This window comes from Nicotiana sylvestris, chromosome 3 (genome assembly GCF_000393655.2).
Source record: "Nicotiana sylvestris chromosome 3, ASM39365v2, whole genome shotgun sequence".
Lineage (NCBI taxonomy): Eukaryota > Viridiplantae > Streptophyta > Magnoliopsida > Solanales > Solanaceae > Nicotiana > Nicotiana sylvestris.
In genome coordinates, this window is record NC_091059.1 from 7,881,648 (window position 1) to 7,900,923 (window position 19,276).

At 40.6% G+C, this 19,276-nt stretch overlaps 1 protein-coding gene across 1 annotated transcript; it reads left to right on the forward strand.

Moving 5' to 3' along the window:
• The first annotated feature begins 2,221 nt into the window (after window positions 1–2,221).
• Window positions 2,222–2,638, forward strand: LOC138887014 (uncharacterized). The gene has a single exon (XM_070168723.1). The coding sequence runs from the start codon at window positions 2,222–2,224 to the stop codon at window positions 2,636–2,638; it is 417 nt and encodes a 138-aa protein (XP_070024824.1).
• The last annotated feature ends 16,638 nt before the right edge of the window (window positions 2,639–19,276 follow it).

The following is a 19,276-nucleotide window of genomic DNA, read 5'->3' on the forward strand; positions in this document are numbered from 1 at the left end:
CTTATATGGGGGACCTCCCCCTTAGGATTTGGTATGTTTGGTAGCTGAATTGCCTTGTGCATGAGGTGACGAGCGCGTACTTGTGCAAATTGTTGGAAATCCTGTTTTTCTTACGGTATTCATTAGCATGTCTTATTTTTCCTGCTTTATTATACTTGTAAAGTTAGTATGTTTTTAGTTAGAAAAGCATGTTTAGTTGACGTAGATTGTCTATTTGCTTATATTGCCTTGGTTGCATTATGTGGAGCATGTTAGGCTAGAATTACTTGTTGTTTTTTATATGAAATTCCATTAATGAATATCTTCTTGCTGCTGGTTGCGAATTTACATTGGGACTACGGATGTGGGATTTCGGTAGCCCCCCCTTGTCTGTTTACTTTGGGACTACGGGTTAGATACCCGGTAGATCCCCTGCACAATTATATGAAACTATGGGAATGCACCCGGTAGATTCCCCCAATACTGGGTATTTACATTTGGGACTACGGATCGGATTTTGGTAGATCCCCGCGCATTGATAGTTGGACTACAGGACGGGATCCTGGGAGATCCTTCGGATATATACATATGATGGACTATGGGACGGTATTATAGGAGATCCACTGGGTAGTTGTAATTGGGACTACAAGATGGTATCCTAGAAGGTGCCCAGATGATATTTACTGACTTGAGCTGTATTTCTTCCGTGATTTGTGGTCTTTGTGCTAGTTGTTATTGTTCCTTCCATTGTATGATATTTTCTTACTATTGAACTTAATTATACTGCTTTATTTTATACTGTTCAACCTTATCTTTTATTTAACCTTAGTAGGGCCCTGACCTTCCTCGTCACTACCCGACCGAGGTTAGGCTTGGCACTCACTGAGTACCATTGTGTTGTACTCATGCCCTTTCTGCGCATGTTTTTCATGTGCAGATCCATGTAACTCTGCATAGGCTTACCATCCTTGAGGTGGGGAGAGCTTTCGGAGACTTCGATTTACATCTACCGCATCCGCAGACCGAAGAGTCTCTATCTTTACTCTATCTTGTAGTGTTAGACCTTCTATCATACTGTTGATGTAGACATTTCAGAGTTAGAGCATATTACTATATTTCTTTCAGCTTGTGTTCCCGTGAGTTTCCGGGTTTTGGGATAATGATGTAGAAGTTTGAGATGTTGTGCTGTATATGCCGAGTGGCATCCTATATACTGCTTTCACTTGGTTATTCTTAGCTTTTAATTTACCTTTCCGCAAGTTTATATTTACTTTCCGCATTGTTAGGCTTACCTAGTCATAGAGACTAGGTGCCATCATGACAGTTCACGGAGGGCGAACTGGGGTCATGATAGTAATGTTGTAGCCGATGCCTTGAGCTGGAAAGCTGAGCTTGCTGCAATCACTTCAACAATAAGGGACATTCGTGAGGCTATAAAAGAATGCATGCAATATGATCCAACAGCCAAATAACTTATCGAGTTAGCCAACCAGGGTAATACGAGACGTTTTTGGGTCGAAGACAGCCTACTGCTTACCACAGGTCGGCGGGTCAACGTGCCTAAGTTTGGAGACATTAGACGGTAGATCATAAGGGAGAGTCATGAGATCATGTGGGCTGGTCATCCAGGCCAACGTTGTACTAGGGCCTTGGTTGAGTCGGTCTACTATTGGCCACGCATTCGAGATGATGTAGAGTTCTATCTGCAGAGTGTCCATTGGAAAGCGTGATTATGGACTTTATATCTTGCCTACCGAAGTCCGGCGGTTATGGTACTATTATGGTGGTTGTGGATAGATTTTCTAAATATGCCACCTTTATGCCCGCCTCACCAGGTTGCACTGCTAAGGAAGCCGCGAAGCTATTCTTTAAGAAAGTGGTGAAGTAATGGGGCTTACCAAGGCATATCATCAGTGATCGAGACCCTTGTTTTACTGGAAACTTTTGGAAAAGGTTATTCGACATACTTGGCACGGAAATGCACTTTTCCACTAGTTTCCACCCACAGACAGATGGACAAATGGAATGGGTCAATGTTTTACTAGAATGCTACTTGAGGCATTATGTAAGCGCGCATCAGAGAGATTGGGCAAGGCTCCTAGATATCGCACAGTTCTCTTATAACTTGCAGCGGAGTGAGTCCACGGGTCGGACACCATTTGAGCTAGCCACGGGCTAACAGCCACAAACTCCACTTTCATTACCAGTTGCGTTTGAGGGAAAGCGTTTGGGGGCTTATCATATGGCCAAAGGATGGGAGGAGCAGCTTGACACTGCTAAGTCCTACTTGGATAAGGCAGCTCAGAAGATGAAGAAGTTTGCGGACCATAAACGGCGTCCCATAGACTATAGAATTGGGGACATGGTCATGGTGAAGTTTAACCCAAGACTGTTCAAGGCACTACGGGGCATGCATCAGAATTTGATTCGCAAGTATGAGGGGCCATTTAAGATCGTCTCCAAGGTAGTCAAGATCTCATACAAGCTTTACATGCCATTGTATCTTAAGATCTACCCTGTCTTCTATGCCAGCATGCTTAAGCCATGTCATGAAGATAAGGATGATCCGAGTAGGGGTCAATCAAGTCGAGCGCTTATGACTATTACCGCCTCGCATGATCGGGAGATTGAGGCTATTATGGATTACCAGGCCAGGTGAAAACAAGGGCAAAAAGCCACTACTATGTTCCTCGTCCATTGGAAAGGGCAATCACCGGAGGAGGCCACGTGGGAATGATATGAAGACTTGTGGCAATTCAAAGATAAGATCCGAGAGTTTATGCAACAGCATTGCGCCGCGGTCGTGACAATATTAGGTGGGGGAGAGTGTGATGAACCGCCATGTCATCATGCCACATAGGCGATATTTGGCATATATTAATGTCACATGGAAGCTTACATAAGAGGAAGGCTAGCATTTGTGAGAAGGTTCTAGAAAAATATGGATATTTCCTTAAGAAGACCCTAGATCTTTATGGATTTGCTAGGAAAGTCTTTGGAATCTTCTAGGCTTGTAGAAAATTCTAGAGAAAGAACTTACTTGTAAATATTAAGGACTTGTGAAAAAAATTATTATTTACACACTAGCCCCTAGGTGATTAGTATAAAAAAAGGGCATTCATTTGTAATACATCAAGCAAAACAATCAAGTTCTCTCCAATACAAAGCTTCTCTTAATAATTCTCTTGTGTTCTTTCTACAATTCTCTTTGTAATTTTGAGTGTAGTGAGGCTGACTTGGCATAGCAAGAACGTGAGTAAATTGTGCAAGATCGTGAGCAGGTTGTCAAATGCCGCACGTGTACTTAGTTAACCACTAAGGACGTGACAAAAGGGTGTTAAATATATGTTATGTACATCTAAAATATAATATTTTACCTATATAAGTAGTGTAATTTTCCGACAAAGGGTGGTCAACTGACCGCCCTAACCCAAGTGTGCCTTCACCCTTGTACGGACCCGTTACCCACATCCATACTAATGTCGTGTCGACATAGGTGCGGCACCTGAACTGCCGTGTCGGAGCAACTTAGCTCGATGGAAAATAATGAAAATCACTCTGATCAGCTACTGGGGTTCAGCAATTCCTAAGGTCCGTTTTTTGCCTTCATTAATAAAATTTTGCTACTTTATTAAAAACAAAGTCAGCAATTCCTAAGGTGCTCAATAGACTTGAATTAGGTATATGAAATGTACTTTTCGAGTAGAGTGCTAACTCGACAAAACAAAATCAAAGGAAGAGGAGAGAAGAAAAAAACAACAGTATCAAACATTTATGGTCAAGAAAATTCATTAGAGAAAGCCAACAATTTCAATTAAGCAGCAAAACTTAATGCAACTACAGTACTAAAAGCAAGGATTTGTATTTCTGGCGTTTCTTCATGTACTGGATAAGCTAATTTATACAAAAACAATTTTAATCTTTTCAGATAGAGAAATGAAAATAGGTTTTTTTTTCTTACCAACCTTTTCTTTTTGGGAAAATTCTCGAGGAAACGCGCAACCGCTATCCTTCGAGTGTGCACTAGGTAATGCTTATTGTGCAATAGCTCGCAAACCATATATGATAAGTGACATGCACTAGGCAAGCCCGATGCGATGAACTCTGACTGCTGAGGCTGTTAGTAAGGATAATCCATCCAAGTATCTCATTCGAGAAACCACTCATACAACCAACTCAGTCAACACTTCCGATGCCTAAGGTAGAAAAATGTTTTTTTAAGTTAAAAGAACATGTCCAATCCTTGCTTAATTCTAATTTTAAAAAAAAGGATTAATAGGACTCTCTTTCTCTTATTATATAACTAGTCTTTCTATACGTACATTGCACGTAAATTTCATATCATTTTTTAGAATATATATATATTAAAAATTAGTTAATGCATATATATATATTTGAAAATATTTAATTTAATTTAATTATAAATTATAATTTAAATGATCAAAAACTAGCATTCTCATGTAATTTTAAGATCTTTTATGAATAACGTCCAAAAATATACTCTTGGATCAACTCTATTTCTGTTCTTCTAGCTGTTTGTGATTTTTTCCATATCCTTCATCAATACTAATATCAATTGGCTTGGCATAATTGTCATTTCATGGTTAATTGCTCTTTTCTGCAATTCAAGCCTCACTATATCTTTTTTAATATACTAGTCTAAGTGTATATGCGTGTTACACGTGTAACACTCTTCAAATATATAAAAATTTCAAGACACACTAAATAAAAAAATTAATTCTTATAATCTTAAATTATACTTATATTACGGATTTATACCCTTGTGATTGATTTTGAGTTAATTCTCTATTAATATACAATTCAATATACAATTAGAGGAATATTAATAATTTTAATGTTATCAATTATTAAAAGTAAGTATAATTAAATACTAGTTAAGTAAAAAAATAAAGAAAACAAATAAAACAAAAATAGGGGGACACGACTAAAAGCCCATAAAGGGCTGTTGGTACTCAAAAAGGATTTAGAATCCTAATACGACAACAGAAAACCCTCTGGCGAAAAATCAAAACATCTCACGAACAAGGAAATAGAGGATGCGTTGATTACACACGAAGGCCACGAAAAGATTTTAGGGTTCTTTACAAATCACTAATTCTTGAACTCAAGTGTAAAAAATTATCTATTGTTGATTATCCTACACTAATAATAGGTAAAAATTGAATAATTAATTCCCTCCTTACTCTGTATCAACAGTAAGTTCCATGTTTAGGTGTGAAACGTTAAAATTAATTCAAATGCACTGGTTGTTGTAGAATCAATTGTTTGACGGGTATAAATTGAACTGGGGCCTACGTATTGGCTCAAGTAGTTTTGAGGTGAGTTAATATAACCCTTTACTAAAGTAGTTCAACTCACAAAAGCACGCATGAAAGGTGTTTGATAAATTTCTTAAAAGAGTATATATTTAATTAATTGGAGCGAGTGAGTACCTATAAAGTTAGAATTATTCTAACAAAAGTTTAGATGATTTATTATGATATGTGCATAAATTTTCAGATTTTTGTGTTATTCTTATATTTCATTTTCATGTTGAAAATTTATGAAAGGAGCAAGAATCTTTAGAAATACTTTTAAATGTTTATTTCATTCTAATGACATGCTTTACAATTAAGGATACCAGCATGAATATGTATATGATGTTTTAAAAAAAGATTTAGACTTGAAAAATCACAAGAAGATGTTTTAGAAAGAAATGATTTTTGGGAGTATCTTTTATTCTGAAAAGGGATCATTGTCCATGCCGAGGGTCCTGACCAAGGCGTTGTATTCATGAAACTACTTGTGACAAAGTAGTGAGAACATGAGCCGAGGGTCTCATTGCTGAGAATTTACTTAGCGATGCTAAGGTATGATATATGAGGATTGAGAACCATGAAGCGAGTGAAGCCTCGTTGATTGGGCCTATTCGATCAGGTTGGGATCGAACTCGTGCCGATCACACGGTGACTAAGATAGAAATAGGTCAGGATAGTTGGAACTCCCAAAGTATAAAGTGAACTATTTTGTTATATGAAAGAAAAAGAAAAGAATTTCTTAGAATATTCATAAACCGCTATTGTCACGACCCCAAACCACCCCGGACGTGATGGTGCCTATCGCAATACTAGGCCAGCTGATTCGACATTTATAACACAAAAGGGGTCTTTTTCTTAATTCATTTACTAATCTGATATTACCGCAAATCTTTTGTATAAACATTTCAAAATAAGCGGAAACAAATATGCAAAACATCAAATACTGCCCGATCTCGGTGTCACTAGTCAGGAGCCATTAAAATACAATATGATACTATCTACTCAATACAAGATGAGTATGATCAAAACAAATACAAAAATATAGGAAGGAGAAAGGTAGTGCTGAGGACGCCATGCAGCTCCGGAAATGTTCTGAAAGAATGAAACAGCTCTCACTCGAATAATGTGGCACCTGGATCTGCACACAAGGTGCAGGGAGTAACGTGAGTACGCCAACTCAGTAAGTAACAATTATAAATAAAGGTTGAGTTGAATGACGACCATTTAAAATTATATACATATCATCACATAAAAACATCTGTGGGAATAACAAGATCAAATCAGTAATTGAATTCTGAACATCTAGTAAAAACTCCTATTTCAATGAAAGTCGTTAAAATATTTGTTTAATATTTTCAATGGAGGCTCAGTATAAAAAAGAGTGAAAATAGTATTTTCGTAAAACAAGCTCATCAGGCAAAGCATCATTCATATATATAGCCCCTCGGGCAAAGTATCACTCATATATATATATCCCCTCGGGCAAGCCTCTCAGTCGTGACTCATCTATCATCAATCCGCACTCACGCTCAATAGATATCTTATAATAACCACTGCGTCGTGCATGCCAATCCATATATATATATATACATAACGCTGCAGCATGAATCCCGATCCATAATTATCCTCACAATCCGGCCCTCGGCCTCACTCCCTCATCAGCCTCACAAGCCACTCGGGCATCTTAGTGCAACCTCAGGGAACTCATCCCAAAACACTTTCATATAATAAAATAGAGTGATGAACAAGATTAAACAATGAACAGGTATAAACCATGAATGAGGATAATTCTTTCTATATTAAAAAAAGTGAGGATAACAGTAAAATACCTCTAAGGGTCCAAACAGTACGGCACAAGGCCCCACACATGACATTCGGCCCAAGTTAAGATAATCATTTCTAGAACACCTAGTTATCATATAAAGTTTATCAAAATATGCAACTCTACAGTTTTCATGTGACAGACCAAGTCAAAATCCCTACGGGTGCACTCCCACACGCACGTCACCTAGCATGTGCGTCACCTCATTCTCCAAAATAGTACGAAATTTCGGGGTTTCAAACCCTCAGGTCTAGATTGACAATCGTTACTTACCTCGAACAGGATGAAAATATACTCCGCAATCCCTTGCCTCTTGGCTCGGCCACAAATCGCTCCGAATCTATCAAAAATCAGAATCATATCATCAATACATGCCGAAGGAACAAAGCCCACACAAAAATTATCAAATTAAATAAAAATTCCCGAAATTGGCCAAACCGGACCCCCGACCCATATCTCAGAATCCCGTAAAAATTACAAACCTAGAATCCTTATCCTCTCACGAGTCTATACATACCAAAATAATCAAAATCGGACCTTAAATGGGCCCTCAAATCCCCAATTTAAGCTCTCCAATTTCAAGCCCTATTTTCCCAATTTCTTCCCTAATTTTCCCACTAATATCATGATTAAACCATGTAATAATCATCATAAACACAAGATACAAGGCCCAAGTAGCTTACCTCACTGAAAACACCTGATTCCCTCTTGTAATCACAACCCCAAGCTCCAACTGGTCCAAAAATGGTGAAGAAATGGCAAAAATTCGCAAAGATGGCCTTTTATACTTTCTGCCCACTGATTTTCGCATCTGTGGTCCCTGCGGGACCTCTTCTGCGGTCAAACCAACCGCATCTGGCGGTTTTTACTTATCCGGCCATAACCCCATCTGCGACCTAATACTCGCACCTACGGTCACGCAGGTGCGCTCTTCCTCTCACAGTTGCGGGTCCTGGCCTCCCTGGCCTTAACGGCTTCTGCGGACTTACTCACGTTCCTGCGACCTTGCACCTACGGTCCCCAATCCATAGGTGCGGATATGACAGAAGCATCAAAATCTGCTGCATCAACTTAAATGCAAATCCTTCCGTCAACCAACCAAATTCAACCCGAGGCCCTCGGGACCTCAACCGAACATGCCAAAAAGTCACGTATTACCATTCAAACTTATTCCAACCTTAGAAACACTCAAAACAACATCAAAACACCAAATCACCCTCCGATTCAAGCCTAAGGATTTCCAAACTTCCGAATTCCGCAAACGATGCAAAAACCTATCAAACCTCATCCGATAGACCCGAAATTTTGCACACACGTCAAAAATGACACAACTGACCTACTCCAATTTCTAGAATTCCATTCCGATCCCGATATCAATATTTCCATTGATGACCGGAAAATGCCAAATTTTCATTTTCGCCAATTCAAGCTTAAATCTACCATGGACCTCAAAATTATCTTCCGAACATGCTCATAAGTCCAAAATCACCTAATGAAGCTATCCAAACCATCAGAATTCACATACTAGACCTTATACTCATAAGTCAACATCCAGTTGACTTTTTCCAACTTAAGCTTCTAAATAAGAGACTAAGTGTCTCATTCCATTAGAAAGGCCACTCCGAACCCGAACCAACCAACACAATACGATGAAATATAGCTGAACAACACATAAAGTAGCAGAAATAGGGAATTGGGGCTATAACTCATAAAACAACCGGCTGGGTTGTTACATCCTCCCCCTCTTAAACAAACATTAGTCCTCGAACGATTCAAGAAACATACCTGAAACCTCAAATAGGTGTGGATATCAGCTCCAAATTTTTGGCTCGCTCTCTCAGGTGGCCTCCTGCACGGGCTGACCTCTCCACTGCACTTTCACTGAAGCTATATCCTTTGATCTCAACTTTCGGACCTTCCGCTCCAAGATAGCCACTGGCTCCACATCATATTCAAATCACCATCTAACTGAACCGTGCTGAAATCCAAAACATGAGACAGATTGCCAATATACTTCTGGAGCATAGAGACATGAAATACCGAATGCACACTCGACAAGCTAGGTAGCAAAGCAAGCTCATAAGCCACCTCCCCAATCTTTTGAAGCACCTCAAAAGGTCCAATGAACCGATGACTCAATTTACCCTTCTTCCTAAATCTCATAACGCCCTTCATGGGTGACACCTTCAGTAAAACCTTCTCCCCAACCATGCAAGACACATCACGAACCTTCCTGTCAGCATAACTCTTTTGTCTTTACTACGCTGTACGAAGCCTCTCCTGAATCACTTTCACCTTGTCCAAAGCATCTTGTACCAAGTCTGTACCCAAAAGCCTAGCCTCGACGGGATCAAGCCAACCTACTGGAGATCAACACTGTCTCCCATACAAAGCCTCATATGGAGCCATCTGAATTCTCGACTATTATCTGTTGTTATATACAAACTCCGCGAGCGGTAGAAACTGGTCCCATAACCCACAAAATCAATGACACAAGCGCGCAACATGTCCTCCAATATATGAATAGTGCGCGCAGACTGCCTGTCCGTCTGAGGGTGAAAAGTTGTGCTCATCTTAACCTGAGTACCCAACTCTCGCTGCACGACCCCCAAAAACTGCAAAGTGAACTGAGTACCTCTATATGAAATGATGGAAAATAGGACACCATGCAGGCGAACAATCTCTCGGATATAAATCTATGCAAACCGCTATGAAGAATAGGTAGCACACACTTGAATGAAGTGCGCGGACTTGGTCAGCCGATCCATAATCACCTAAATAGCATCGAACTTCTTCAAAGTCTGTAGGAGTCCAACTACAAAATCAATGGTGATTCGCTCCCACTTCCACTCTGGAATATCTATCCGCTGAAGCAAGCCACCCGGTCTCCGATGCTCATATTTAACCTGCTGATAGTTGTGACACCGAGCTACAAATCCCACTATGTCTTTCTTCATTCTCTTCTACCAGTAGTGCTGTCTCAAATCCTGATACATCTTCGTGGCACCCGGATGGATGGAATACCGCGAACTATGAGCCTCCTCTAGAATCAACTCCCAAAGCCCATCTACATTGGGCACACATATTTGACCCTGCATCCTCAATATGCCATCATTACCAATAGTCATATCTCTGGCATTGTCGTGCTGAACTCTGTCCTTGAGGACAAGCAAATGAGGATCATTATACTGGCGCTCTCTGATGTGATCAAACGAGAAAGACCGGGAAACCACACTAGCTACGATCCGACTTGGCTCCAAGATGTCCAACCTCACGAGCCGATTGGCTAAGGCCTGAACATCGACTGCAAGAGGTCTCTCATCAACATGAATATATGCCAAACTGCCCATGCTCACTATCTTCATACTCAAGCCATCGGCCACTACACTGGCCTTTCCCGGATGGTACAAGATAGTGATATGATAATCCTTTAGTAGCTCCAACCATCTCCACTTCCTCGAATTGAGATTCTTCTACTTGAACAAGTGCTGGACGCTACGATGATCAGTAAACAACTCATAAACCACACTATAGAGATAATGCCTCTAAATATTCAATGCGTGAACAATAGCAGCCAATTCCAAATCATGAACATGGTAGTTATTCTCATGGGGCTTCAACTAACGAGAAGCATAAGCAATCACTCTCCCCTCCTACATCAACACACACCCAATACCAACTCTAGAAGTATCACAATATACTGTATATGAACCTGAAGCTGATGGAAAAAATAACACTAGAGTTATGGTCAAGGCAGTTTTGAGCTTCTAGAAGCTCACCTCATACTCATCCAACCACATGAAAGGTGCATCATTTGAGTAAACTTGGTCAAAAGTGATGCTATTGAAGAAAATATCTGAACGAACCAGTAGTAATAACCCGCCAAACCTAGAAAGCTACGAATCTATGTGGCTGAGAATGGTCTGGGTCAACTCTGAATCACTTCTATCTTCTTCGGATCAACCTGAATACCCTTACTAGAGACACCACGTGCCCTAAGAAAGCCACTGAACTGAGCAAAAACCCACACTTGGAGAACTTTGCATAGAACTTCTCCTCCCTCAACCGCTGCAATACCACTCTCAAATGCTTCGTATGCTCCTCCTGACTATGTGAATATACCACAATGTCAATGAATACAATAACAAACGAGTCGAGATAAGGCCTAAAAACGTTGTTCATCAAATGCATGAACACTATTGGGGAATTAGTCAGCCCCAAAAACATCATAAGGAACTCATAATGACCATATCGGGTCCTGTAAGCCATCTTAAGAATATCTAAGTCCGTGATCTTCAACTGGTGATACCCTGGCCGAAGATCAATCTTGGAGAGCACCCTTGCTCCTTAAAGCTGGTCAAATAAATCAATAATACGATGCAAATGATACTTTTTCTTGATTGTAACTTTGTTCAACTGCCTGTAATCAATGCACATCCTCATCATGCCATCCTTCTTCTTCACAAATAAAATATGCGCACCCCAAGGCGACATACTAGGCCGAACAAACCCCTTATCAATGAGTTATTGAAGTTGCTTCTTCAACTCCTTCAACTCTGTCGGTGACATACGATACGATGGAATAGAAATGGGTTGAGTTCCTGGCACTAAATCAATACAAAAATTAATATCCCTATCCGGGGGAATGCATGGTAGATCTACAGGAAACACATCTAGAAAGTCTCTCACTACTGGGACTGAATCAATGAAAGGAGCCTCTACGTTGACATCCCTCATGAAGGCCAAATAGGAAAGACAACCCTTTCCAACCATCCGCTGGTCCTTCAAAAATAAAATCACCCTAATGGAAACAAAGTTAGTCGAACCTCGCTACTCAATCCATGGCACACCCGGCATAGCCAAGATCACTATCTTTGCATGCAGTCCAAAATAGCACGACACGGAAATAGAAAATCCATGCCTAATATCACATCAAAATCCACCATAAAAAGCAACAGAAGGTCAAGTCAGGTCTCCAAACCCTCAATAGTCACCACACATGACCGATACACGCGATCCACAATAATAGTATCTCCGACCGAAGTAGATACACTAACAGACGAAACAAGACACTCACAGGGTGTATTCAAATAGTGAGAAAAATGTGATGACACATATGAAAAAGTGGAACCAGGATCAAATAACACAGAGGCATCTCTGTGGCATACTGAGAAAAACATGTAATCACAACATCTGAAGCAATAACATCTGGTCTGGCTGGGAGTGAATAGAAACGGATCTGACCACCACCAGATTGACCTCCTTCTCTAGGGAAACCCTTAGCTGACTGACCCCCACCCAACTGGCTAGGCGGGTGGTGAAGTAACTGGAGCTAAAGTCGAGGGATGACTCCTCTGCTGAGATGGACCCCCAGGAATACAAGGACACTGTCTCCTCATATGCCCAAACTCTCCACATTCGTAAAAACTCCCTGGTGTGGGGGACGAGGACTGAAGGGGACCCCTAGCAGTAGGTTGACCAGTTGAAGGACCTGGCATGGAAGAGCACTAAACTGATGGAGCACGGGATGAACTTTGGGTTGGAAGGGCACTAAGCGATTAATGGCCCTAATGAGAACTGTGAAAGCCATGGACTGATAATGCCCCACGATGAACTGAGCGAGATGACTAAGCATGTATTAATGGACGGCCTCTGCCATGCTGAAACTGACCTCTCAAAGGAATACCACCAAAACTACCATATCCCCGAGGCCTCTTGTCCTCCCTCTCTTCTCACTTTTGGCGGTGAACTGACTCAATCTCTCGGGAAATATCAACAACCTGCTAAAAGTAGCACCTGACAACCTCTCTCTGGTTATGAGAATCCGAAGCTGATATGTGAGGCAATCCATAAACCTCCTGATCCTCTCTCTATCTGTAGGAACCAACCAAATAGCATGCTAACCCCGAGAACCTCATCTTACATTGCGTCGCAATCATATTATTCCTGACGCAACTACCTGAACTACCTGCGAAACTTCTCCCTGGGAGATTGTGGCACATACTTCTCCAAAAAGAGAGCAGAGAACTGCTTTCAGGTAAGGGGTGTTGCACCGACAATCTTACACCTCTTATAAGCCTCCAACCAAGTAAAGGCATCTCTAGAAAGCTAAAAAGTAGTAAAGGTGACCCCACTAGTCTCCAGAATACCCAATGTACGGAGAATACTCTAACACTTGTTCAAGAAACCCTGGGCATCCTTGCCTTCTACACCACTAAAAGTTGGAGGCTGAAGTCTACCAAACCACTCCAATTGACGCTGATCATCATCAGGCAAAACTGGTACCATATAATCCTCAGCATATGCAACCGGCTGGGCTGGTGGTGTCTCCAGTGTCTGCAATCCCTAAATAACCTGCTCGGGTGTGCGGGTGGTGGGAATCTAAGTGCCTCCCTGGCCTGAAAGGTGGATGCTGTAGTAGAAACTGCGACTGCTTGAGCAAGACTAGTGCACGCGGTCAAGATCAGAGCTAAGGTCTCCCGAAGACCTGAAATAACAATAGGTACAGTCGGTGCCTGAGCTGGTCCTGCTGGAGAATCTGCAACTAGGACCTGATCGTGAACTGGGTCACCTAGTGGATTTGCAGGTGCAGCCTTAGCTATTGTGCAGGCTACACCCGTGCCCCTACCATGGCCTTGACCGTGACCTCAACCTCTAGTGGACCCAACTGGTGGTACTGGTGGTCGTCCGTCTTGTCCGGTAGTATGTGTCCTCACCATCTGTGAGAGAATAGAATAACAAAAGTTTAGTTACGAGAGTCAATAGATTTACATGACAGGAATTCAAGAATTGATTTCCTAAAGGTTCTACAGCCTCTCGAAGACATGTACAGACTTCTCCGTACCAATCCGCAAGACTCTACTAAACTAGCTCACGACTAGTGAGACCTATGTTCCCTAGGCTCTGATACCAACTTGTCACGCCCCAAACCACCCCGATCGTGATGGCGCCTATTGCAGTACTAGGCCAGCCGACTCGAAATATATAATTCAAAAATGGTCTTTTTCTTAATTCATTTACTAATCAGATATTATCGCAAATCTTTCGTTTAAACATTTCAAAACAAGAGGAAACAAATATGCAAAACATCAAACAATGCCAAATCCCAATGTCACTATCCATGATCCACTAAAATACAATCTGATACTGTCTAGTCAATACAAGATGAGTCTAATAAAAACAAATACTAAAAGATAGGAAGAAGAAAGGCAGGGTTGCTGACTCCATGTAGCTACCTTGCTAACTTTGGAAATTCTCTGAAAGAAAGAAATAGCTCTCACTCGGATGCTCTGGCACCTGGATCTGCACACAAGGTGCAGGAGTAACGTGAGTACGCCAACTCATTAAGTAATAATTATAATTAAATCCTTAGTGCAGTGACGAGCATTTAAAATTATATACATATCATCACATAAAAACCTCTGTGAGAATAACAAGATCAAATCAATAATTAAATTCTAAACATTAAGTAAAAACTTCAATTTCAATGAAAGTCATTAAAACATTTGTTCAACATTTTTAATGGAGGCTTAGTATAAAGAAGAGTGAAAACAATATTTTCATAAAACAAGCCCCTCAGTCAAAGTGTCACTCTTAGATATTGCCCCTTGGGCAAGCCTCTTAGTCACTCGTGACACATTTATCATTAATCAGCACTCACACTTAATAGATATTTTATAATAACCGCTACGGCGTGAAGCCCGATCCATAAATATATAGTCTACTGCGCTCACTGGGGGTGTGCAGACTCCGGAAGGGCTCCTATAGCCCAAGCGTTATATCGCTGCAACGTGCAACCTGATCCAACATATCTCTACGGCGTGCATCCCGATCCATATGTATAAACATAATGACGACGTGCAGCCCGATCCATAACTATCCTCACAATCTGGCCCTCTGCCTCACTCACTCATCAGCCTCACAAGCCACTCGGGCATCTCAGTGCAAATTCAAGGAACTCAGCCCAGAACTCTTTCATATATTAAAATTGAGTGATGAAAGAGATTAAACAATAAATAGCTATAAACTATGACTAAGGATAATGCTTTCTATAAAAAACAATGTGAGGATAATAGTAAAATACCAATGAGGGTCCAAACAGTACGACACAAGGTCCCACACATGGCATTAAGACCAAGTTAATAGAATCATTTCTAAAACACCTAGTTATCATATAGAGTTTATCATTATCGTCTCACGAGTCTATACATACCAATATCATCAAAATCAGACCTCATATGGCCCCTTAAATCCCCAATTTAAGCTCTCCAATTTCAAGCCCTAATCTCCCAAATTCTTTCCTAACTTTCCCACTAATATCATGATTAAACCAAGAAATAATCGTCATAAACACAAGATACAAGGCCCAAGTAGCATACCTTACTAAAAACACCTGATTTCCTCTTGAAATCACATCCCCCAAGCTCCAGCTGGTCCGAAAATGGTGAATAAATGGTAGAAATTCAAGAAGATTGCCTTTTATACTTTTTCCCAGCAATTTCCGCATCTGTGGTCCATTACTCGCTCCTGCGGGACCGCTTCTGCGGTCAAACCAACCGCATCTGCGGTTTTAACTTACCCGTCCATATCCGCATATACGGCCTAATACTCGCACCTGTGGTCACATAGGTGCGCTCCTCCTCTCATATCTGCGGGTCCTAGCGTCCTTGGCCTTAACCTCTTCTACTAACTCCATCACGCTCCTGTGACCCTGCATGTGCGGTCCCCAATCCGCAGGTGCGGATATGACAGAAGGAGCAAAAATCTGCTGCATCAACTTAAATGCAAATCCTTCCGTCAACCACCCAAATTCTACCCGAGGCCCTCGGGATATCAACCAAACATTCCAGCAAGTCACGTATCACCATTCAAACTTATTCCAACCTTTGGAACACTCGAAACAACATCAAAACACCAAATCACCCCCGGATTTAAACCTAAGAATTTCCAAACTTCTGAATTTTGCAAAGGATGCAAAAACCTATCAAACCTCATCCGATTGACCAGAAATTTTTACACACGTCAAAAATGTCACAACGGACCTACTCCAATTTTTGGAATTCCATTCCGACCCTGATATCAAGATTTCCACTACCGAACTGAAAATGCAAAATTTCCATTTTTGCCAATTGAAGCCTAAATCTACCATGAACCTCCAAATTACCTTCCGAACAAGCTTCTAAGTACAAAATCACCTGACGAAGCTATCCGAACCATCATAATTCACATCTAATACCTTCTACTTATAAGTCAACATCAGTTTGACATTTTCCAACTTAAGCTTCTAAATAAGAGACTAAGTGTCATATTCCACTCTAAGACCACTCCGAACCCGAACCAACCAAGATGATACGATAAAATATAGCTGAACAATATATAAAGAAGCAAAATATGGAAAAGATGTTGTAACTAATGAAACGACCGGCCGTGTTGTTAGATCTATTATGCAATTATTTCAGATTTGTACTTATAAGCCTTTTATTTTACATCCATTTATAATATTTGCTCGTAATGTAAATGTTATTAAAGTTTCATCCCATGTCATTTAGACTCACTGAGTACAATGGATAGTACTGACGTTATCTTTTGGGAATCTACGTTGGTTTGCGGTAAAACGTAGGAACCGGTTTTGCAGGAGAACAGGCTACGGTTAGGACTAGCCTCTCTTCCAGTGCTATTGGTGAGCTCCACTTTTGTTTGTAGTGTATTCCTTAGAGTCATCTTTACTTCGCTATTTCTTTGTTTACTTAGAGAACTGGCCATATCTCCTGTCCTGAGCACTGCATCAGTTTATCAGTAGAGGCTTCATTGACATAGGCGTTGGGTTAAGATTCAGATATTTTTATAATAACTTAGCAGTATTTCAGTGGTTACTACGAATAAAGTTTGGGAGTTAGTTTATTTTAGATATTTAAATTAATTAAAAGTATTTGATTAAAGTATTGCCTTGTTGCATATAAAGTTTGAAGATATAATAGATTTGATAAGCGCATATGGTTCGCCTGGTCATGTTTACTGATAGGGTGCCAATCACGGCTTGTTCAAAAAATGGATTATGACAACACGCTTGCCCCATCTTAATGAGTATATGATTTTTAAAAAGTCACATAAATATTTTATTATAAATTATTTGAGTTATGAAATAAAGATGGAAGTGTCACGACCCCAAATACTGGCCGTGATGGTGCCTATCACAGTACTAGGCAAGCCAACAACCCATAATCACATCCCATTTACCAATAACATTAAGCCATTTTTCTAATATAAGTTTTTAATGCGGAATCCGTTATAAGTATTAAAATGATAGAAATATGCAGAAAATCAACATAGCCACTACTACATAGCCCAATAAATCTGGTGTCATGAGTCTAGAGCCTCTAATACATAACTGAACATCTAGTACATCATGTCTAGGAAATGTGAAAATAAACTAGATAGAGAGCAGAGAACAGGGTTGCGGATGCCATGCAGCTACCTCGTAATCTCCGGTGAACACTGAATCAGCAGAAAGCCCTCACTCTGCCCCTCGGGCACTTGGATCTGCACACAAGGTGTTGGGAGTAACGTGAGTACACCAACTATGTAAGTAACTAAAGTAAATAAAGACTAAAGATAGTGATGAGCAGTTAAAACATATAACTGAAAATATCAACAAGATTATTGTTCAACTTTACAGTTTAAAACCAGTTTTCTAAGAGAGGCTTTGTTTAAAAGAAGAGTGAAACAGTGAAAACATCATAACAAGGACCCTCGGGCAAGGAATCACTCGGAATATGGCCTCTCGGTCACTCGGGACTCAACTCTCGTCACTTAGTACCCACTCTCAGCACCCGACTCATACATATACCTCATAATAATAGAAGTCATAGTAATTGTTGCGGTGTGTAGTCCGATCCATATATCGCTGTGATGTACAGCCCAATCCATATATTAGTCAACTGCGCTCACTGGGGGTGTGCAGACTCCGGAGGGGCTCCTACAGCCCAAGCGTTATATCGCTACAGCATGCAGCCCGATCCAATATATATATCGCTATGACGTGCAGCCCATTCCATATAAGTATCGTTGCGGCGTGAAGCCCAATCCATAATATATACATATAATATCCTCATAATTGGGTCCTCAACCTCTCTTAGTCATTAACCTCACAACCTCACATTTAGGAATAGAGTGATACAAGTAGTGTTAATCATTTAAACAGGTAAAAACATGACTGAGGATATGGTTTTTAACAAGTAAAGTGAGGAAAAACAGTCAAAATGCCCCTAAGGGTTCTACAGCTTGGCACAAGGTCCCAAAAATGGCATACAACCCATAATACAGTATAAAAGACTAGAATACGGAATAATATAAGATTTCCAAATCAAATACGTGGCTTAATAGTCCCTATGGGACGGACCAAGTCACAATCCCTACCAGTGCACGCCCACACGCTCGTCACCTAGCATGTGCGTCACCGCTTTTATCAAATCAAGTCAAATATCGGGGTTTTGTACCCTCAATTCCAGATTTACAATGGTTACTTACCTCGAACCGATGAAAATGTTACTTCGCGATGCCTTTGCCTATCGAATCGGCCTCCACTCGCGTTGAATCTATTCAAAATAAGAACGAATACGTCACAATATGCTAAGGGAACAAAGCCCAAGCGAAAAATACCAAAAATCCCGAAATTAGCAAAACCCGAGCTGTAGGCCCACTTCTTGAAACTCAGAAATTTTCACATCAACGGGTTCCTTATCTCCCCACGAGTTCATACATATCAAGAACACAACAATCGGAATTCAAATGGCCCTTCAAATGCTCAATTTAAGCCCTCTTAAACTCAAGCCCTAAACCTCCATTTTTAGTCCTTTAATTCCTTAAATTTCAGTCTCAATCCATGAAATATTATCATAGAAGTGTGTTTTAAGTCCAAAATCCTTACCTCAACGAAGTCCCTTTGATTTCTCTCTTCAAAATCGCCCAAAGCTCCCAATTCCAAGTTAAAAAATTTTTAAACCCTTCAAAAATCGCGAAAAAAGAAATATATACATTTTGCCCAGGCTTTTCGCATCTGCGACCCGTCCACCGCTTCCACGAACAAATTATCGCTTTTGCGGTTATTCACTTAAAGGGCTAATTCCACTTTTGTGGCCAACACTCCATACTTGCGCCT

Coding starts and splice junctions, on each gene's coding strand:
- LOC138887014 (XM_070168723.1), top strand. CDS start 2,222: ATGGCCAAAGGATGGGAGGAGCAGCTTGACACTGCTAAGTCCTACTTG.